This window comes from Hemiscyllium ocellatum, chromosome 7, assembly GCF_020745735.1.
Source record: "Hemiscyllium ocellatum isolate sHemOce1 chromosome 7, sHemOce1.pat.X.cur, whole genome shotgun sequence".
NCBI lineage: Eukaryota > Metazoa > Chordata > Chondrichthyes > Orectolobiformes > Hemiscylliidae > Hemiscyllium > Hemiscyllium ocellatum.
The window spans coordinates 24,083,369-24,103,262 of record NC_083407.1 but is presented as its reverse complement, the minus strand read 5'-3'; the positions used below and the strand labels follow the sequence as shown (position 1 = coordinate 24,103,262).

The following is a 19,894-nucleotide window of genomic DNA, read 5'->3' as shown; positions in this document are numbered from 1 at the left end:
AGTGAGGTTAATGGACTGAATGGCCCCCGTTACAATTTTCCATATTTCTCTGAGTTGCTGATCTTTTGTAACATTTTTATGGATATTTTCTGCACTCTCTTAAAAGCCTTCATATTTTTTCTAAAGTGTGATACCCAGATATGTGCAATAATCCAGCGAGGTAAAACAATGTTTTATGCAGGTTTCATCATTTCAACATTTTGTATACCAAGCCCCTATTTATAAAGTCCAAGATCCCTTATGCTTTCTTCAGTACACTGTCCTGCGATATGCAATGATTTGTGGACATAAATCTCCAGGACTTCATGCTTCTCCAATCTCTTTCGAATTGCCTCCTTTAGTTTCTCCTTGTTCTTTCAACTAAAATGATCACTTCACATTTCTATGCATTAAATTTCATCTGTCACTCGCCCAGCCAATCCACAAACCAATCTCCTTTTTAAGTTCCACACTAATCTCATCACAGTTCACAGTGTTTTCAAGTTCCACATTACTTGCAAACTTAAAATTGTGCCTGTATGTCATAAATCAAGCCATTAATCTACATCAAGGAAAGCAGGGATTCTACCAACCCTGGAGAACTCCAATATAAATCTTTCTCAAGTCCACAAAACTTCTATTCACCACTGCTCACTGTCACTTAGGCAGCTTCATATTCAAGTTTGGAGTGGCAAAGTGGTTAGCACTGCTGTGTCGTAGGGCCAGGAACCCGGGTTTAAATCCAGCCTTGGGTAACTGCCTGTGCGGAGTTTGCATGTTCTCCCCATATCTGTGTGGGTTTTCTCCGGGTGCTCCAGTTTCGTCCCACAGTCCAAAGATGTGCAGGTCAGGTAGACTGGCTATGCTAAATTACCCACAGTTTCGGGGATAAGCCCTTCATCAGGAATGAGGCTTTTGAGCCAAGGGGGTAGAGAAATATATGGGATCTTGGATAAGATGGGGGGAGGGGAAATGAGGAAATTGGTGAAGTCCACATTAATCCCGTGTGGCTGGAGGGTCTCAAGGTGAAAGATGAGGTGTTCTTCCTCAAGGTGTCGGGTGGTTAGGGTTTGGCGATGGAGGAGGTCCAGCACCTGCATGTCCTTGGCAGACTGGGACGGGGAGTTAAAGTGTTCACTTTAAGGGCAAATCATATTTAACTGACTGTCACCTGCACCTCCACACACATCATTTACTGCATCCGCTGCATCCGATGTGGCCTCCTCTATACTGGGGAGACAGGCCGCCTACTTGCGGAACGTTTCAGAGAACACCTCTGGGACACTCAGACCAACCAACCCAACCATCCCGTGGCTCGACACTTCAACTCCCCTTCCCACTCCACCAAGGATATGCAGGTCCTTGGACTCCTCCATCACCAGACCATAGCAACACGATAGCTGGAGGAAGAGCGCCTCATCTTCCGCCTAGGAACCCTCCAACCACAAGGATGAACTCAGGTTTCTCCAGTTTCCTCATTTCCCCTCGCCCCACCTTGTCTCAGTCAAATCCCTCGAACTCAGCACCGCCTTTCTAACCTGCAATCTTCTTCCTGACCTCTCCACCCCCACCCCCACTCCGGCCTATCACCCTCACCTTGACCTCCTTCCACCTATCGCATCTACGTCGCCCTTCCCCCAAGTCCCTCCTCCCTACCTTTTATCTTATCCTGCTGGACACACTTTCCTCATTCCTGAAGAAGGGCTCATGCCCGAAACGTCGATTCTCCTGCTCCTGGGATGCTGCTTTTCCAGCAACACATTTTCAGTTATGTACATATACACCCAGGTCTCTCTATTCCTCCACAGCCTTTAAAATAGTTCCCTTTTGTTCGTGTTGCCTTGTACTTTTGGTTGTACACAAGATTTAAAATATTTACATAAATCAGGAGAATCCAGGTCCCAGTGCAGAACTTCCTTTCAGTCTGAAAAACACATTACTTTGATTCTTATCTCTCAGATAATCTTGCATCCTAGTTGCTACTGTCCCTTTTATCCATGATCTATCACTTTCCTCATAAAGCCGTTGTGTAGCACTGTATTAAATGGTTTTTGAAAGTTCACCACACCAATGACATCTTCTCTCACCAACCCTCTCTGTTACCACTCTAACAAACTCTAGCAAGTCAGTTGAATATGATATTCCCTTAAAAGAAATCCACACTGATTCTTTTGAATCAATCCACATTTTGCGATATGACTATTAATTCTATTCCAAATAATTGCTCCTGGAAATTTCCAACACTAAAGTTAAACTGACTAATGTAATGGAGGGACCATTTTCTAAACAAGGGCATAATATTTGCAGTTCACCAGTCTTCCAACATCATGCTGAAATCCAGGGAAGAGTGAAACATTATTGATAGTGACAATTTCCACTCTCACTTCCTTCAATATCATTAGATGCATCTCATCTGTTCCTGGAACCTTATCACATTTAAGCATCACCAATTATCCAAGACCTTCTCCTTATCAATTTTAAAACCTACCACTGGACCGAGTTTCTTCCTCTGTACAGTGGCCTGGGCAGCATCTGCCTCATAGGTTAAGACAGCTGGAATATATGTATATAACATTCCAGCCAAGCCTACTGCTTTGAAACGTAAACCATCTTTTTGGTCCCTAATTGGCATACTCTTCCCTTTATCACACTTTTGTTATTGATACACTGAGAGAAGACTTTGGAATTTTTATGTTAACTACCAGTCTTTTTTCATAATCCCTCTTTGCTTCTTGTATTTGTTTTTTCATCTCCTTCTGAAATTGTTTCTGATTGCTGCGTCCACAATCTGTTGGTTTATTTGTTTGGTAGAAAACAAACTATCCTGGAGTCACACTGATAGCTGCATAAATGCCTACCTATTCCCTGAACCAAAGAATCAAACTAGGGACAGGCAATAAATGCTGGCCAGCCAGTGATGCCCACATCCCACAAAGATGAATCAATTTAACAAACTGCACTCCTGTTTGCCTTCCTCCCCTCCTGTCCAGTTAGGCCACCCCTCATGCCATAATCTATAACATAGAACAGTACAGCACAGTTCAGGCCCTTCAGTCCAGCCGGCCTTTTATCCTACTCTACGATCAGACTATCCTACACACCCTTCATTGACCTATCTTCCATGTGCCTATCCATGAGTCACTTAAATGTCCTTTATGTATCTGCTACCACTGCAGGCAATGCACTCCAAGCACCAACCACTCTCTGTATAAAGAACCTAACTCTGACATCTCCCATGAACCTTCTTCCAATTACCTTAACATTATGCCCCTTCATGATAGACGTTTTCACCATGATAAAAAGTCTCTGGCTATCCATTCCATCCCTGCCTCTCAATATCTTGCACATTTCTATCAAGTCACCTCTCATCCATTCAATGAGAAAAGCCTTAGCTCCCTCAACCTTTCTCCATGAGACATGTCCTCCAGTCCAGGCAGTATCCCGGCTAATTTCCTCTGCACCCTCCCGAAAGCTTCCATATCTTTCTTATAATGAGGTGACCATAACTGATCACAATATTCCAAGGGTGGTCTCACCAGGGCTCTACAGAGCTGCAGCATAACCTTGTAGCTCTTAAACTCAATCCCCCGCTAATGAAAGTCAACACATCATACGCCTTCTTAACAACCCAATCAACTTGGGTGGCAACTTTGAGGGATCTATGAACAAGTGCCCAAAATCCCTCTGTTCTTCAACACTGCCCAGAATCCTGCCTTTAACTTTAATATACACTCCATCAGGGAATGATCATTCATGTCCAGAACAGAAAACAGGATTTCTAGGGGCTTCTGCACAATTTGCTAATTTTTTTTTAGGCCCCCTTGGCAGCCACCCATTACATTTTATTCCTAATGAATGGCTTATGTCTGAAACGTTCATTCTTCTGCTCCTCGGATGCTGCCTGACCGGCTGTGCTTTTCCAGCACCACACTCCCGACTCTGATCTCCAACATCTGCGGTCCTCACTTCCTCCTAACCTGCCTTCCTCTGATTTGTGGGGTTACCACCTCTCTGAATTTGCTATTCACATAGTTCCCGGCCTCGCTGGTGCTCAAGCTCTGAAGCCCTGAATTCAAGTTTATGCAGCCACTGACAATTCCTGAGCATCTGCTTGTTCAGGTCTGGAGAAGTGTCAACTCCCCACATGCAACAGGATGGGCATACTACTTGGCCAACCTACCTTGCCACACTGAAGCATACTTTCAAGTTACTTTAATTTTACATACTTTAACATTATTCATGCCCTATTAACTAGAGATTAGTACAAATCACTAGTTAGTACGAGACTAAAGTTAATTACTAAAGTTAGGAGATTAAGTAGCAAATAGAAATTCTCCACCTTCATTTTAAAATTAGATCCCTCTCCTGCAATTGTAAAATCTTTCTTTCCTTCTGCTAGTTTAAAAATGTAAATGTTTCAAAGATTGAAACACAGGTGCTAATGGCAGCTGCTAAAAATACAATTAACTCATTACTTTGCTGTAAAGTGATTTCAGACATTGTTTTCTCTTCTGCTAATACTGTTGTATCTGCTGTCTGCTCCCTTTCTCCATATGTTATGTGAGATTGAAGACACAGCCTTGTGACTCTGGATTCAATGAACCCATTGAGATAATGGCTACCTCTAAAGAAGCAAAATATTACAACACACAGGATGTTTTAAAGATTCACCTTAATTCTATCCTGTGGCAGAATTAAGGTACAGAATTCTGTCAGGACAGGATGAGGGAAATTTACCTTACACCGGAAAAATACAAACACACTGTGCCGAAAATGGAAAATATTCTGTTTTTTGCACACTGCATCCTTGACTTTGACAATCACAAAAGCATTAAGAATACCAGAATCTCATTCAGTGTTACAACCAAATAAGGAAAGGTGATTTGGCTCGCCTCTTCTTGAACATCTCTCAGTCAGGGACTACAAATGTTTTTATTTCTTCTTAGCAGATAACTGTGACACTCCAATTAAAATATGGCAAAAAAGTAAAACAAAATGGGACATCAAAACTGCACACAAACACAGATAATAGGTTTTAAAAGTTGTCAGTACAGAGAGATTAAAGTCTACACAATTTGAGATGTTCAGTTTTTAATCTGACACTACAGTTGTTTCCCTGTTGTTGACTCATGTCCTCAGTCATGGCAAAGTTCGTAAATATCTTTCAGTTCTCAGTGAATGGTTGTTTCCAAAATTTGCATTTTCATGGGGCATCGACTTCCAAGATGAAAAGAGAAACAAGGAGAAAGACAGAGAGACTTCCAGCCCTCAGTACAAATGCATTTTTCCTTCTCTTTAATCTGGAACTTAAATATGATTAATTTATGGATTTCCAGTCTGGCTCCATTATCTTTCAAAGCTAAACAAAGTAGACAATCTTTAATATTCATTGTGCATATTTGTCATACAAGTATGAATTTAAATAGGAGATAAAAATTTCTTGACACTGTCTCAGTTGCCTGGCTTTTGATAAAATAATCATTTCAGTACAGAAGCCTTTATTTTCCATATTGAACCCATGGACCTGCCCTCATCTATGGCCAGGGATCAGGCAGCCATTTTAAGTCAGTAGTTGTCTTTGAACATTTTTAGCTGCAAATGTGTTGCTGGTCAAAGCACAGCAGGCCAGGCAGCATCTCAGGAATAGAGAATTCGACGTTTCGAGCATAAGCCCTTCATCAGAATTTTATACCTCTCAAGCCGATCCCTTCTCAACTGCACATCAGGGATGTACCAAAATCTTCACAATGTGACATCCACAAAAGACTTCAACCATGTCATGACATTGTACATGAAATCACTGTAAGTTTTATTAGCTGTGAATCATCTAATCATTCACAGCTAATAAAACTTACAGTGATTTCATGTACAATGTCATGACATGGTTGAAGTCTTTTGTGGATGTCACATTGTGAAGATTTTGGTACATCCCTGATGTGCAGTTGAGAAGGGATCGGCTTGAGAGGTATAAAATTCTGATGAAGGGCTTATGCTCGAAACGTCGAATTCTCTATTCCTGAGATGCTGCCTGGCCTGCTGTGCTTTGACCAGCAACACATTTGCAGCTGTGATCTCCAGCATCTGCAGACCTCATTTTTTACTCTTTGAACATTTTTAGTCCACCAAGTGTCATATATAACAAAAAAATGAAAGAGATGCAATGGATAGTCAATATTTACCACCATCATACCCAGTGCAATCAGGGCGCGACAATCATATAAACCACCTTAATCACCACTTCAGAAGAGCCAAGACATAAATACAACATCCTGCTCAGTATTTATAAAAATAACTAGATTCATAAAACTGTTTCTAAATTAATAGCCACACCTCAATGTTCATGTACAATTTAGAAAACTGCATAAATTCTTCCCTGTCAAGCTTCAATTAACATCAGATCTTCTGCTGTGATTAATATTATCTCCATCGCTCAAGGTGAACAGATGTAATGTTTTCACCCATTTACTAATCTGTTTAATTATAACAATATAAATGATATATATTAACAAAAGAATCAATGGAAGAATTTCATTGAAATTTAGCACATAAATTAGAGCACTGCTCAAGGGGGAAACATTTGGCAAATTCACAGTTCCAGGTTCTGAAATTCTTTAAGAATCCATTGCCATTGCGAGATGGCTGATTTCACTTCTTTCTAAAAATGTTCTGGACTTTCATTATTCTTTCATAGAACATGGACATCACTGTCACAACCATAATCTGTGACCTAATCTGAATTACCTCTGAACTGGGTAGCTGGCTAGCCAAGTGTCAGAGGGTAGAAAAGTGTCTACAATATTACTGTACATCATGAGTCACATGTAGACCAGGCCGGGTAAAGACCAGCAGATTTACTTTCCTAAATGGTATTAGTGAAACATCCAGAATTTTAGTTGTTAAAGTTAAACTCAATTATTAGCCTTGGCCTCAGGATTACTAGTCCAGTGACACAACCACCAAGGAACCGACCCCAGAAACAAAATTTGAATCTTGTTGATCGCTTTAGAATGTGTGGATTGTCAACATCTGATTAATAGAACTTAGAACATTACAGCGCAGTACAGGCCCTTAGGCCCTCGATGTTGCGCCGACCTGTGAAAATAATCTGATGCCCATCTAACCTACACCGTTCAATTATTATCCATATGTATGTCCAATGCACATTCAAATGCCCTTAAGTCAGCGAGTCTACTACTGTTGCAGACTGTTCAATGCCACTAATACTCTCTGCATAAAGGAACTATCCCTGATATCTGTTCTAAATCTATTACCCCTCAATTAAAAACTATGTCCCCTCATGTTAACCTTCACCATCTGAGGAAAAAGGCTTTCACTGTCCACCCGATCTAACCATCTGATTATCTTATACATCTTGATTAAGTCACCTCTCAACCTTCTTCTCTCCAACGAAAACAGCCACAGTTTCCTCAACATTTCCTCATAAGACCTTCCTTCCATACCAGGCAACATACTAGTAAATCAACCAGGCTCCTCGGATGCTGCCTGACCTGCTGTGCTTTTCCAGTACCACTCTAATCTCAACATCCTAGTAAATGTCCTCTGAACCGTTTCCAAAGCTTCCAAGTCCTTCCTATAATGCGGTGACCAAGACCAAATGCAATATCCAGGTAAGGCCTTACCAGTGTCTTATATAGAAGCATGACCTTGTGGCTCTGAAACTCAATCCCCCTACTAATAAATGCAAACACACCACATGCCTTCTTAACAATCCTATCAATGTCGGTGGCAACTTTCAGGGATTTGTGCATCTGGACACCAAGAACTCTCTATTCATCTACACTCTTGTTATAAAGATGCAGGAAATATACCTTTAAGAGAGTAAAATCGAGCAGTGACAGCACCAAGTGTTCTGAATAAGACACAATATAATGTGTGCTCTAGCTAATGGAGTAACTGGTTGCCAGGAAACGACAAAAAAATTGAATTAAGCCAATCAATTTAAGTTATACCCCGGAAAATACCAAATTCCAATCAAGTTTGAATCGAGTATACTGACAATCTTAAAAGCCAATGACACAATCTGATGCTCTGGAGTATAAGGCAGGGGAAAACTGAACAGTTAGGAGGAGAACTGCCAAGCCTCAGCATGTAAGCAGACTGCCTGAAAAATAGCTCTCCGAAAAGATGCCTTTTTCAATCAGTAACCTACGAAGCAGAAATCTCTAAGAAGAAGAAAAGAAGACACAGGAAGATCCAAATTGAAGAACCGAAAGCTGTCTGGTTTTGAGATAAGAAGTTTTGTTTTGTAAGTCTTAATTGGGAGTTGTATCAGACTAGCGTTATAGAAGGGAAGGTAAAAGATAGGTTAGAGTAAGGACTTCTGAATAGTTGTTAGTTAATTATTCTCTGTTATACTTTAAGAAATAAAGTTGTTAATTTTCACTTTAAATAGTTCTTGACCACTCGGACTTTTACAGATTACTGCACAGGATAAATCGTTTCTGTGTTGCTGGTTTTAAATTAAGCAGGATGGTTTACCCCGCGTCGTAACAACTGCCAAGAATTTTACCATTAGCTGAGTATTCTGCATTTCTGTTACTTCTTCTGAAATGAATTACCTCACACTTTTCTGTATTAAACTCCATTTGCCACTTCTCCGCCCAGCTCTGCATCTTATCTATGTGCCCCTGGAACCTACAACATCCTTCGGCACTATCCACAGCTCTGCCTACCTTAGTGTCATCCGCAAATTTACTGACACATCTTTCAACACCCACATCCAGATCATTTATAAAAATGTTAAACAGTGGCCCCAAAACAGATCCTTGTGGTGCACCTGAACTCCAGAATGAACCTTTCCCATCAACCACCACTCTGTCTTCTTTCAGCAAGCCTCCAAACCGCTAAACCACCTTCAATCCTGAAATTCCACACTTTGTGCAATAGTCTATTGTGTGGAACCTTATCAAATGCCTTACTTGAGTCCATATACACCACATCAACCATTTTACCTTCATCCACCTGCTTTTTAACCTTCTCGAAGAACTCTATAAGTTTAGTGAGGCACGACCTACCCTTCACAAAACCATGTTGACTATCCCTCATCAAATTATTTCTTTCCAGATGATTATAAATTTTCTCTCTGTAACCTTTTCCAACACCTTACCCACAATCAAAGTGAGGCTCACTAGCCTATAATTAACAGAGTTGTCCCAACTCCCCTTCTTAAACAAGGGAACATTTGCTATCCTCTAGGCTTCTGGCACTACTCCTGTCGACAATGATGACATAAAGATCAAAGCCAAACGCTATGCAATCTACTCCCTTGCTTCCCAGGGAATCTGAGGATAAATCCTATCTGGCCCAGGAGTCTTATCTATATTCAGACCTTCCAAAATTGCTAACACCTCCTCTTTGTCAGCCTCAATCCCTTCTAATCTTGTAGCCTGGATCTCCATCTTTTCACTAACATTGCCTTTTCCAATGTGAGTACTGACGAAAATTATTCATTAAGTGCTTCTCGTATGTCCTCAGATTCCACACACAACTTCACACTACTGTCTTTGATTGGCCCTAATCTTACTCTTGTCATTCCTTTATTCCTGATATACCTATAGAAGTCCTTAGGGTTTTCCTTGATCCTATCCGCCAACAACTTCTCATGTCTCCTCTTGGCTCTTCTTAGCCCTCTCTTTCGATCTTTTCTGGCTAACTTATAGCTATCAAGCCTCCGACTGAGATTTCACGCCTCATCCTCACATAAGCCTTCTTCTTTCTCTTGACAAGAGCTTCAATTTCTTTAGTAAACCATGGCTCCCTCTCTCGACAACTACCTCCCTCCTGATAGGCATATACTTATCAAGGACCCGCAGTAGCTGTTCCTTGAATAACCTCCACATTTCAAATGTATCCATCCCGTGCAGTTTCCTTCCTCATACTGTATATCATAAATCTTGCCTAATTGCATCATAACTGCCTTTCCCCCAGTTAAACCTCTTTCTCAGAGGTATATACCTATCTCTGCCCATTGCTATTGTAAACATAACTAAATTGTGGTCACTATCACCAAAGTGCATACCTACCTCTAAATCTAACACCTGGCTGGGTTCATTCCCCAATACCAAATCCAATATGGTATCACCCCTTGTTAGCCTGTCTACATACTGTGTCAGATAACCCTCCGCACATTGGATAAAGACTGACTCATCTAAACTACTTGAACTATAGTATTCCCAGTCAATACTGGGGAAGTTAAAGTCTCCCACAACTACTACCCTGTTACTTTTGCTCCTATCAAGAATCACCTTTGCTATCCTTTCCTCTACATCCCAGAACAATTCGGAGGCATATAGAAAATTCCCAACAGGGTGACCTCTCCTTTCCTGACCAATAAAAATTATATTGGCAAAGCCAGTTTTCTTTGCATTTTTCCCTATATGGAATCTCTGAACACCAAATCAAGGATGTGTTCTTTGCTTGTGTATATGACAGGTCATACAACATAGTGGAAGCTGAAAACAGAAAAGCCAACCATATTAAAGTTATTCCCTTTTTGATGTTAATGTAAAATCAACATTTCAATGTACAAGGAGATGGATGGAGTGAGTCTGGCTAATATTGTGCTGGTCCCCATGTAAGTCTCTCCTCATTTCTATCAATGCACCAGTTTGCCCAAATAAAGGATTAAAAATTGCCAGCATGCAAATATTCAACCCTCCCTGGTTGCACTCTGCCTTAACAACATTTGATGCAGAAGGTACTTCCATCTGGAGCAGTCCTACCTAAAAACATGGAGCAATGGCAAAGAACCTGATGTATCCAATTATAGATTATTCTGCATTTCCATGGCTCTTCTTGCACAGACTATTAATCCAAAGACGCTGGTAATATTCTGGGGACCAGGATGGCAGGTGGTAGAATTTGAATCCAATAAATATTAGATTCCCTGCAGTGTGGAAACAGGCCCTTCGGCCCAACAAGTCCACACCAACCCTCCCAGACCCATTTTCCTCTGACTAATGCACCTAACACTATGGGCAATTAAACATGGCCAGCTCAGCTGACCTGTACATCTTTGGAAGGAAACCAGAGCACCCTGGAGAAAACCCACACAGACACAGGGCAACTGTGTTAATTCCACACAGACAGTCAGTCAGTCAGTCAAGGCTGGAATCGAACCTTGGACCCTGGTGTTGTAAGGCAGCAGTGCTAACCACTGAGCCACCATGCCACCCCTGAATAGCTAGAATTCAGAGTCTAATGGTGACCATGAAAGTATTGTCAATTATTGGAAAAGCCCATCTGGTTCACTAATGTCCTTTGGGGAAAGAAATTGCTATCCTTACCTGATCTGGCTGACATGTGACTCCAGATCCACAGCAATGTGGTTAACTCTTAACTGCCCCCTAGGGAAGGCTAATACATGTTGGCCTGGCCAGAGAAGCTTACATCCCATGAGTGAATTTTAAAAAATGGTTGCAGTGGTTACTTGGAAGGGACTTCACAAGAAAAATTCATATCTTTACAGTTTATAAAATAGTTTCACACGCTTTAGTATTTTCTTAAATTAATAATAATTCCCTTATCAACCTCTCCCAAGCTCTGACGACCCTCAGGATAAAACCTCCACCAGTTGTCTCAGTCTTATGGAAAAGCAGCTCTGCGATCTGGTAAGACTGTGGTGACTTGATACTTACATCACCTTTACTTGATTTGGAAGTGTCAGTGTTGGACTGGCGAGGACAAACTTAAAAATTACACAACACCAGGTTATAGTCCAACTGGTTTATTTGGAAGCACTAGCTTTCAAGGCACTGTCTCTTCATCAGGTCAATCACCTGATGAAGAGGCAGCACTCTGAAAGCTAGTGCTTCCAAATAAACCTGTTGGACTATAACCTGGTGTTGCGTGATTTTTAACTTTGTCTTTACTGTTCACTGAATGTTAGAAAGTTCCTCTGCCGACCACAAGATGGAGCTACAGCTAGCATTCAACCAGAATTCCTAACAGAAAGAGGCTGCATTTTCAGCCTCATTCCTACCACCCCCCCCCCCCCGCACCCCCCCCCCCCCACCCCCCCCCCCCCCCCCCCCCCCCCCCCCCCCCCCCCCCCCACCCCCCACTCCTCCACAGGGATCCAACATAATATTGAATGTTGGATCTTTCACAAAAAAAAAGCTATATGTGTGTTTTATTTTAGCAGCCTATGTTTTGGTAATTACTTGACTTATAGCACATACAGCAAACCTAAGTTCTGCTTTCCTCATCTCACCTCCCAATGTATTTTTAAATCAGCATAGAGCACACTAATTCTGATCCAACACTCGATTCTTACCCACTGTAAAAACGTCCCTGTCGAGATTTCTGCTCCCTCTGTATTCGAATGTTCTCGAGCTTGAGGGGGCTTGGGATGAATCCAATTTCACAGCCTTCTTTCACCAGTCGCCCTATCCACCAGTCATTGTTGTATTTCTGTTGAAACAGATGGCGATGTCAACTTCAAAATACAACACAGTAGTCATCATTGAATGCAGTGAAGTAAAACTGAATCATAATACCATTCCAATTACGTTAATTCTCTTGTGACTGTACTGTTCATGAATACCAAGCATGTTTTACATGCAATGCAAAAACATAAAATGAAGCAATACAACACATTGTTTCAGATTTAAGTTTGTGACAAGTCTCTGTTACTAAAATGCATTGTGCCAACATAATGTATTACATAGTACTGGGCAAAGTTGAAATGCAACTTTGGGTGGCTGAAAAGATGCAAGCCATTTCTGTAAGGAATAAGCACATGCGATCACCATGAGAATGGTCACCTTAATTGTAAACCTATATTCCCACAAAATAGACGTTGCTAAATTCATTTGAACACATTCCCAAAATACTGCATTTCCTGTAATAGTTACACTGAGAAACCAAAGAGTAGAAGAAGTGAAACAGTAGGAATAGAAAGGCTATTTCCTCTCCACCACCATACTATAGGAACCTTCTTCTCAGCCCCTCCTCAAATACAATTCAAATTATACATTATAAGGTGGTGTTTAGTCTTTGCAAACTGGGTTCCCAATTGCTGAGTCCTCCACTGTCTCATCTGGGGGAGGCCCAAAAGATTTAATTGCCAGCACTGGGCTTTCCTGGGATTCAGGACCCTGCTAAATACCCCATATCATTTTTGAATTATCTTTACTCTGAGAAGCTTCGGGAGCAGCACTAATTTGTGTCTATTAGTCACTGCATACAGACCATGTTATAAAACAGTGAGTGCAAAATGTATGCACAACATATAAAGCCATTCTGCATGTCGGTGATTGAATATAGTTCCTCAAGTGGTGTGAAACAACCCTCATACAATGACACAAAGGTGAAGGAAGAGAAAAGACAATGGGCAGAATTTAAAGCTACAGCTTGAAGCAAGATTAGAGGCAAAGGGAGATTGGGTGGGAGGATGTGGCGTGGAGGCCACTTTGCCTCCAATGTATGGGCCTCATTCTGCCGTTGGTATTCAACTCCATTCGTGCATAGGACACTCAGCATGTGAGAAGACCAACAAACAAATCCATGTGGCTTCTGGGGCCATGGGGAAATCCATTGAGCAATAGCCATAGGTGCCTAACCGAGATACCTGGCATCAGGAAGGTGCAAAAGGGAACTAGTGAAAGCCACACTTAGAGGAAAAAAAAACTTTACTCCAAAATCCCTTGCCTTTCTATCCCAACATAATCCATTCCTCTCCGCATCTCCTAACCCACCCTCACTCACCTGTGGGCTAAGTCCATCTTTGATCCTGGTCCTGAGTCCCAGGAAAGCCCAGTGCTGGCCTGTTCAATTGCCTCAATGGCAATTAAATCTTTTGGGCCTTCCCCAGATGAGACAGTGGAGGACTCAGCAATTGGGAACCCAGTTTGCAAAGACTAAACACCATCTTATAATGTATAATTTGAATTGGAGATGGATTTAAGCTCAATGGTTAACTTCTGAAGGTTAAAGCATTAGAACTGTAGAAATATTCATAACGAAGAAGAATGTTCAACATAGACACTGTAACTTTGGGATCAGAAGAGTCACAAACCCTTGACTATGTCACAAAACTAGCCTATCAAGTAGACAACATGGTGGAACAAGTACTTCACTGCTCCTTTATGCTTCAGCGTCATGCATTTCTATGTCTCTTACTGAGACTGAGGACATTAGTTCTGGGCCACTTGAAAGGTACTCCTCTAGATTAGATTTCAGCACAAGTCCATTAATTTTAATCATTCAGCCACTGATCATAGCCCCCAAGTGCCTTCAGAATGTCTGGCATTTTCAGTAACCAATGATAAATGAAATTGCCTGGTGATTGGCAATAATGGAGCTCAGGTATCCAGAGAGGACTAGATTTTAACCTGCCAGGTGGGCATGGGTGCCAGTGTGCCTTGAGGGTTGGGGAAATGACATTAGAAAATACTGGTATGTCGGAAACCTAAAATGACCTCAACCACTTACACGTTGAAAAGGTATGTCTCAAGACTGTGTAAGAAGCTCCCTTTGAGGATAAATATGTGAAGAAGCAATTGAAAAAGATTGAAGCCTAGCTTTAATTGTCAGCACCCAGTTTCCCTATGCTCTCTGACACTCATCATGATCAATGAGGTGAGAACAGTGGGGACTGATACGAGTGAGAATTGGCTGGAAAGCACTTGAGTACTGAAATGGGACAACTGCTTCCTTGGGATGGTGTGGAGGAGAGTTACATTGTATGGAAAGTGGTGACAGTCTGGGTCTGTATCTATTGGAGTTTAGAAGAATGAGAGGTGATCTTATTGAAACATACCAGATCCTCAGGGATGGAAGCTGAAAGGATGGTTCCCCTTATCAGGGTCACCAGAGCTTGGGGACTCCATTAAAAATAATTGGTCTCCCATTTACAATGGAGATAAAGAGAAATATTCAGACAGCTATGAATCTGGGGAATTCTCATCCTTGGAGAGCAGAGAAGATAAAGCCATTGGATACTTTTAAGGCAGAGATAGGTGGATTCCTTGACTAAAACGGGAGTTAAAAGTGACCAGGGTAGATAGGAATATGAAGTTGGGGACGTTATTACATCAGACATGATCTTATTGAATGATGGAGGAGGATCATGTGGCCAAATCAATTATGCCTGCCCCGATTCAATTATTGCTTGTGTAGGGCAAAGAACGATCTTGTGTTGAGAAAGTGCTGTGTGCCAATTTCCAATATTTTTGACACTGTCTGTGTCTTCTTGGCCTTGGTCTGCAATATCCTGCCATCAGCCATCACCGCATCATGGGATTAGCAAATGCAACCCCACCTTAGAAATCCTATGACAGTGTGTATTCCAATCACCTAAATCCCATAAAATTTATCTTGAGGAAAATTTAAGTAATTATCTGAGATTTCCCGCATTTTGGTTCATGGTGGCACCAATTTGGCAAATATGTGGCTGAGACATTCCAAGTGGCAGTGGTGAGATGTAATTTTGATACCCGGTACTTAGGGGAACTAGATCTTTCCATCACCAACAGTCAGGAACTCTACCACCCCCCCAAGCCCAAGGTCTCCTTCTTCACCTCCTCTCCCAAGGTCAAGGTAACTATCACTGGGGGTGACAACGACAGTTCTCTGCCTGTCCCTGGATTTCTGCACTGTCTCTCCTTTCCCATTCCACTGGAGAAGAGTAAAAAGTAGATTGTGGAAAGAATGGAGTAACAACATGAGGGACAGGCAATAAAATGAGGGGATGTTTTCATGCAGACTATTCAGGTGAGAACCTGGGAATATGCCTCGAGCAAGGAATGAGTGGAGCTACAAAGGTTTATTGAGATGAGATGTGCTGTGCATATGAATGTTGGCAAGTCAGACTGTACAGCTTGGCATTCGAATACACCATGGCACTTGTGGTGGTCACTGAACCTTCCATTCCATTCAGTTCTGAGGTGCCACACTCCAGTGCCTCACTTTTCCATCCACTCAGAGCCACGCTATGCTGTTTGAGAGTCTGGTCTCTTCCTCTATCTGCAGTGAATGTGATTTCTCTGCAGAGCCTCACAGCCCATATTTAATCTCCATGGAATGTCTCATTGAATCGGGATGGACTCCTTCCCATGTGACCCCTCTGTATTTATGTCGATTCAAACTTTATTCCGAAATCTGCAGTGGAGCCATTCCAACCCTAGTAGGGTCCCCTTAAATATGGATTATTCAACAGACAGGGGCACATTATTATTCCACCCACACTCTCTAATTAGCAGTTAAACTCAGAAGAAAGAGCTAATGTTCTGGTTAAGCTAAAAACATACTCCAAGTAGGTTGCATTCTCGAATAGCTTCTCCCCAACGCAAGCACGTGTCAAAAGTTATAAATTCTTAGTGTTACCAAGAATGAAACTTACTTCTTTAATATGTAGAAAGTCTTTGGCATCAAAAGAGATGGCAGTTCCTGGGACTGGTACATCTTCATCCAGAGCGCCACAGTAAGTGACATTTGTCCTTACAGCAAATGCGACTGGTTTGGTCTGAAAAATAAAACACACCATGTAAGACTTAGGGTACATTCACATGAGAAGTTAGATTAAGTTTAGAATGGTTTAAGTTTATTTACTAACACTAAACATTTGTGATGTATAATTATCAACAGGAACTTGAATCCAGAGGAATGAAATGCTATTGTGAACTTCCATTTTCTGTGCCAGTAGGAGACTTGAGCAAAAGTTGGGTCTTACCTCATAATTGAAGATCTAGTATCACTGAAACGGCGAGTAATAACATTTTATGGGATTTCACTAGATATCAGTTTTATAAGTACACACAATTTATTTAGCTTCATTCTCTTTTAATGGTACATTTCACGATAAGCTATCAGTATAGCAAAGCTTCTGCAGGCATGGGACAAATCGCACATGATCTTCCTGACTTCCACGTGTTAACTAACTGAAAATTGTTACCAAGTTAATAACAGTGATAATGTCACGAGACAAAATGTTGCCATTCTCCAACAGTGTAGAGTGCTACACAACTCCCCAGGTGGCCATCGTTTATTGTTTACTTCAACCTGTCTGCAATTTTACACAAGACGAGAAAGGCTTATGATAACAGGAAGGCCATTTAGAGAAATGCACAACTCACTCACCCTAATTCAGGCCTTTTGGGGGCATTTATTGACCACTTAACAGGCCATTTCATATTTAATCTAAATTTTTGAGGCTTGCACGATAAGTTTTCAACCAGCTATGAGTCCCAACTGGTCACCTTGCTGGGGTCTCGATTAAGGAGGAAAAGGTGTCTCCCTCAAATGAACTGTTTCCACATCAGGCACCCTGCCTCACGTTTCCCCTACAGCTGGTTCTCCTGCTCCACTATTCTCTCCACCAGGATCTCCACTATCCTGTCTGCTTCAACCAAGTTTCACCTTCCCTCCCATGGGGAAGATAAAGAGGTTTAGCCATGATGGTCTAACCATCATGCAGTGAAGGTGACTTAATGGAGAAGCTGTCAGTTCTGGATGATCATTTTGCCTCACACAGGCCCAGGTGACAATGACTGACTCAATCTATGCTGCATCAGATCAGAAACTACCCAAAGCTAAGTGATGGCATTAACATACTTTGTTACCAGTGAGCAGAGAAACCATCAAAGGTCACCTTTTTAAATTTCCACCTCATATACATTTGTTATTTTGTTAGAGGTTCAATGACCATGTCTAAGGATAACACGTGTTCAATTTGTTTATAGTAAAATCATACTGAACCCTTGTCCTCTTGTCCCTCTATTGAGCTGAAGCAGGTTGGTGTCTTGCACAATTAGTATCTCCTTACTTTGGCTCTTTCAAGTTGTACTGCTGCTTGTTGTTCTGATTCACGTCGAACCCCATCACGATCCTCCTCCAGGGAAACATCAGAGTCCGACGGTCTGCTAGTGCAAGAATCTGCTGAACCCTGCAATAAAAATGAGTGGGCCAAAGGTCAATTGAGAACACAAGCCGTTCAAAAGGGAATAATTGTGTAGCATGGTTTCAAACAGTCATTTTAAGGCAAATACAGTTGAGTTGATATTAAAATTTTACAAGTTAAATATGGCATTTTTAAAGGCAAAGTGTGCACTCACTGTTTTAAAGATAGAAATAAAAGTAGAATTTTATTACTTTCAATGGTGACTGAGATTCCCATAAGACAGGATTAAGGTCATGAGAGAATGTTGATTAGTCAGAGATGTGAAAGAAATGGCAAATTATTACATGAGATTATTGGATCTATGGGAGTTAATCATGAACCTGTCCACATGCATTTACCAATAAATCCCAGAATGAACAAGGCTATTATCTATTGAGATTGTCATCAGAGTCACGAGAATGCATTTAAAAATACAACCGCAACAATTTGCAAAGGATTTATGTGCAACATGTTCCTGCATGAACATACCATTTCCTGAAAAAGAATTGTCAAATCATTATTTTGCTACAAAGAATTGGTGTTAATCAGACCAAAATCCATCATTTGTTGCTTCTATTTTAACTATTATTACCTTTACCAGAACAATGGTTATTGTCTTTCTAAATGAAACAATGACATTTTTCATGAAAATAGTGCACCATTAAGAATGTAACTAATTATTCTACTTGAAAACTGCTGACAGCAGTCTCATTCTGTCAAGGCTTTGCATGTTCCATTCATCAGTGCAATTCATGAGAAATGCCACTGTAAAGTGAAAACAGTCTTTTTATACAGTAAGGTGGAAGGGTGCTGGTTGGTTTAATAAGTGAACTCGAATTGGTAAAGGCATTGTCATGGAGCATGCACCAGTTAGATGAAGACTAACAGGTGACAACCATTGTCTGGTTCATTTCTCAGGGCAAAACCTTGACCAGCTTCAATATTCCCAGTTTAGTTTAAACAAAGCTTGCCAGCTAACTGGCTTTTCTCAGCAAAACAAGTCTGATATTACTAAATGGCAATTTAGTCATTATCCAGCAGCTGAGTCTGTGTACTAGAAAGTATGTCAAGGATTCTGCATTAGAAAGTATGTCAAAGCAACTAGCATTGATAAACTACTTTGAAAATAGTGAAACATTTCAAGGTGCTTCACAGGCATGTTATCAAAGTTAGCCGAGACCTCAAGATTCAAGAGCAGATATTACAGCAGCTGACCAAGACCAAGAGGTTATAAGTAGCATCTTAAAGAGAAACAAAAACAGAAGTGGAGATTTGGAGAGGTTTAAAGAGTGAATTCCTTCAGATAGGACCTAGGTTGCTCACAAGAGGACCACTAATGGTCTGGTGATGAAAGGTGAGAGTGCTTTGAAGGCCAGAATTGGAGGGATGCTGAGAGGCTGGTAGGGGTGAAGTATGTTCCAAAAGTAGGGAGGTTTGAAGTCTTGAAGCGATTTGTACAGAAGGATGAGAACTTTAATTTCAAGGCATTGCTGATGTAATTTAGTGAATGCGAAAGCGACGTGTGAACAGGAGATGTAAATTAGAATGCAGGCAGCAGAAATCTGATCAGGTCACATTATTGACATTCTAAGTTCCACCTGGAAGATGGCAAGCTGTATAGGCTTTGGAATACGTATAAAATTACACTGTTCCTGACCTGATAACCTCCAAATACACAGTATAACACCCATCCCTCTCCTCCCCCCCCTCCAAACCACACTGATGAAGTATAATCACTACTGTAATGTAGGGAACTCCATAACAAATATGTACACAGCAAGCGCCCACCTGCAAAGTGATAATGAGCAAATAACCTTTACTGCCATAGGATCTTTTACCTCAGTTTGTGATGCAGATGGAGCCCAAAATTTAACAACTCACCCAGAGGACATCACTTCCTACAGTGCAGCACTCCCTCAGTGGCACGCTGGAGTTTTGTGATGTTTGTGCTTAAGTCATCAAGTGGGACTTGAACCTAAAATCGTGCAACTCAGAGACAAGTATGCTATCACATAA

General features: G+C 41.3%; 1 protein-coding gene across 1 annotated transcript in view; it reads right to left on the bottom strand.

The window, feature by feature from the left end:
• The window catches only part of cacnb4a (calcium channel, voltage-dependent, beta 4a subunit), a 238,044-nt gene that overhangs the window by 71,304 nt on the left and 146,846 nt on the right, over nt 1-19,894 (bottom strand). The window contains exons 2-4 of the mRNA XM_060827815.1: nt 17,765-17,884; nt 16,343-16,465; nt 12,275-12,411 (exon numbers count right to left, since the gene is read on the bottom strand). Coding sequence (XP_060683798.1) covers nt 12,275-12,411; nt 16,343-16,465; nt 17,765-17,884 — 380 coding nt within the window. The remainder of the gene's footprint in view (nt 1-12,274; nt 12,412-16,342; nt 16,466-17,764; nt 17,885-19,894) is intronic.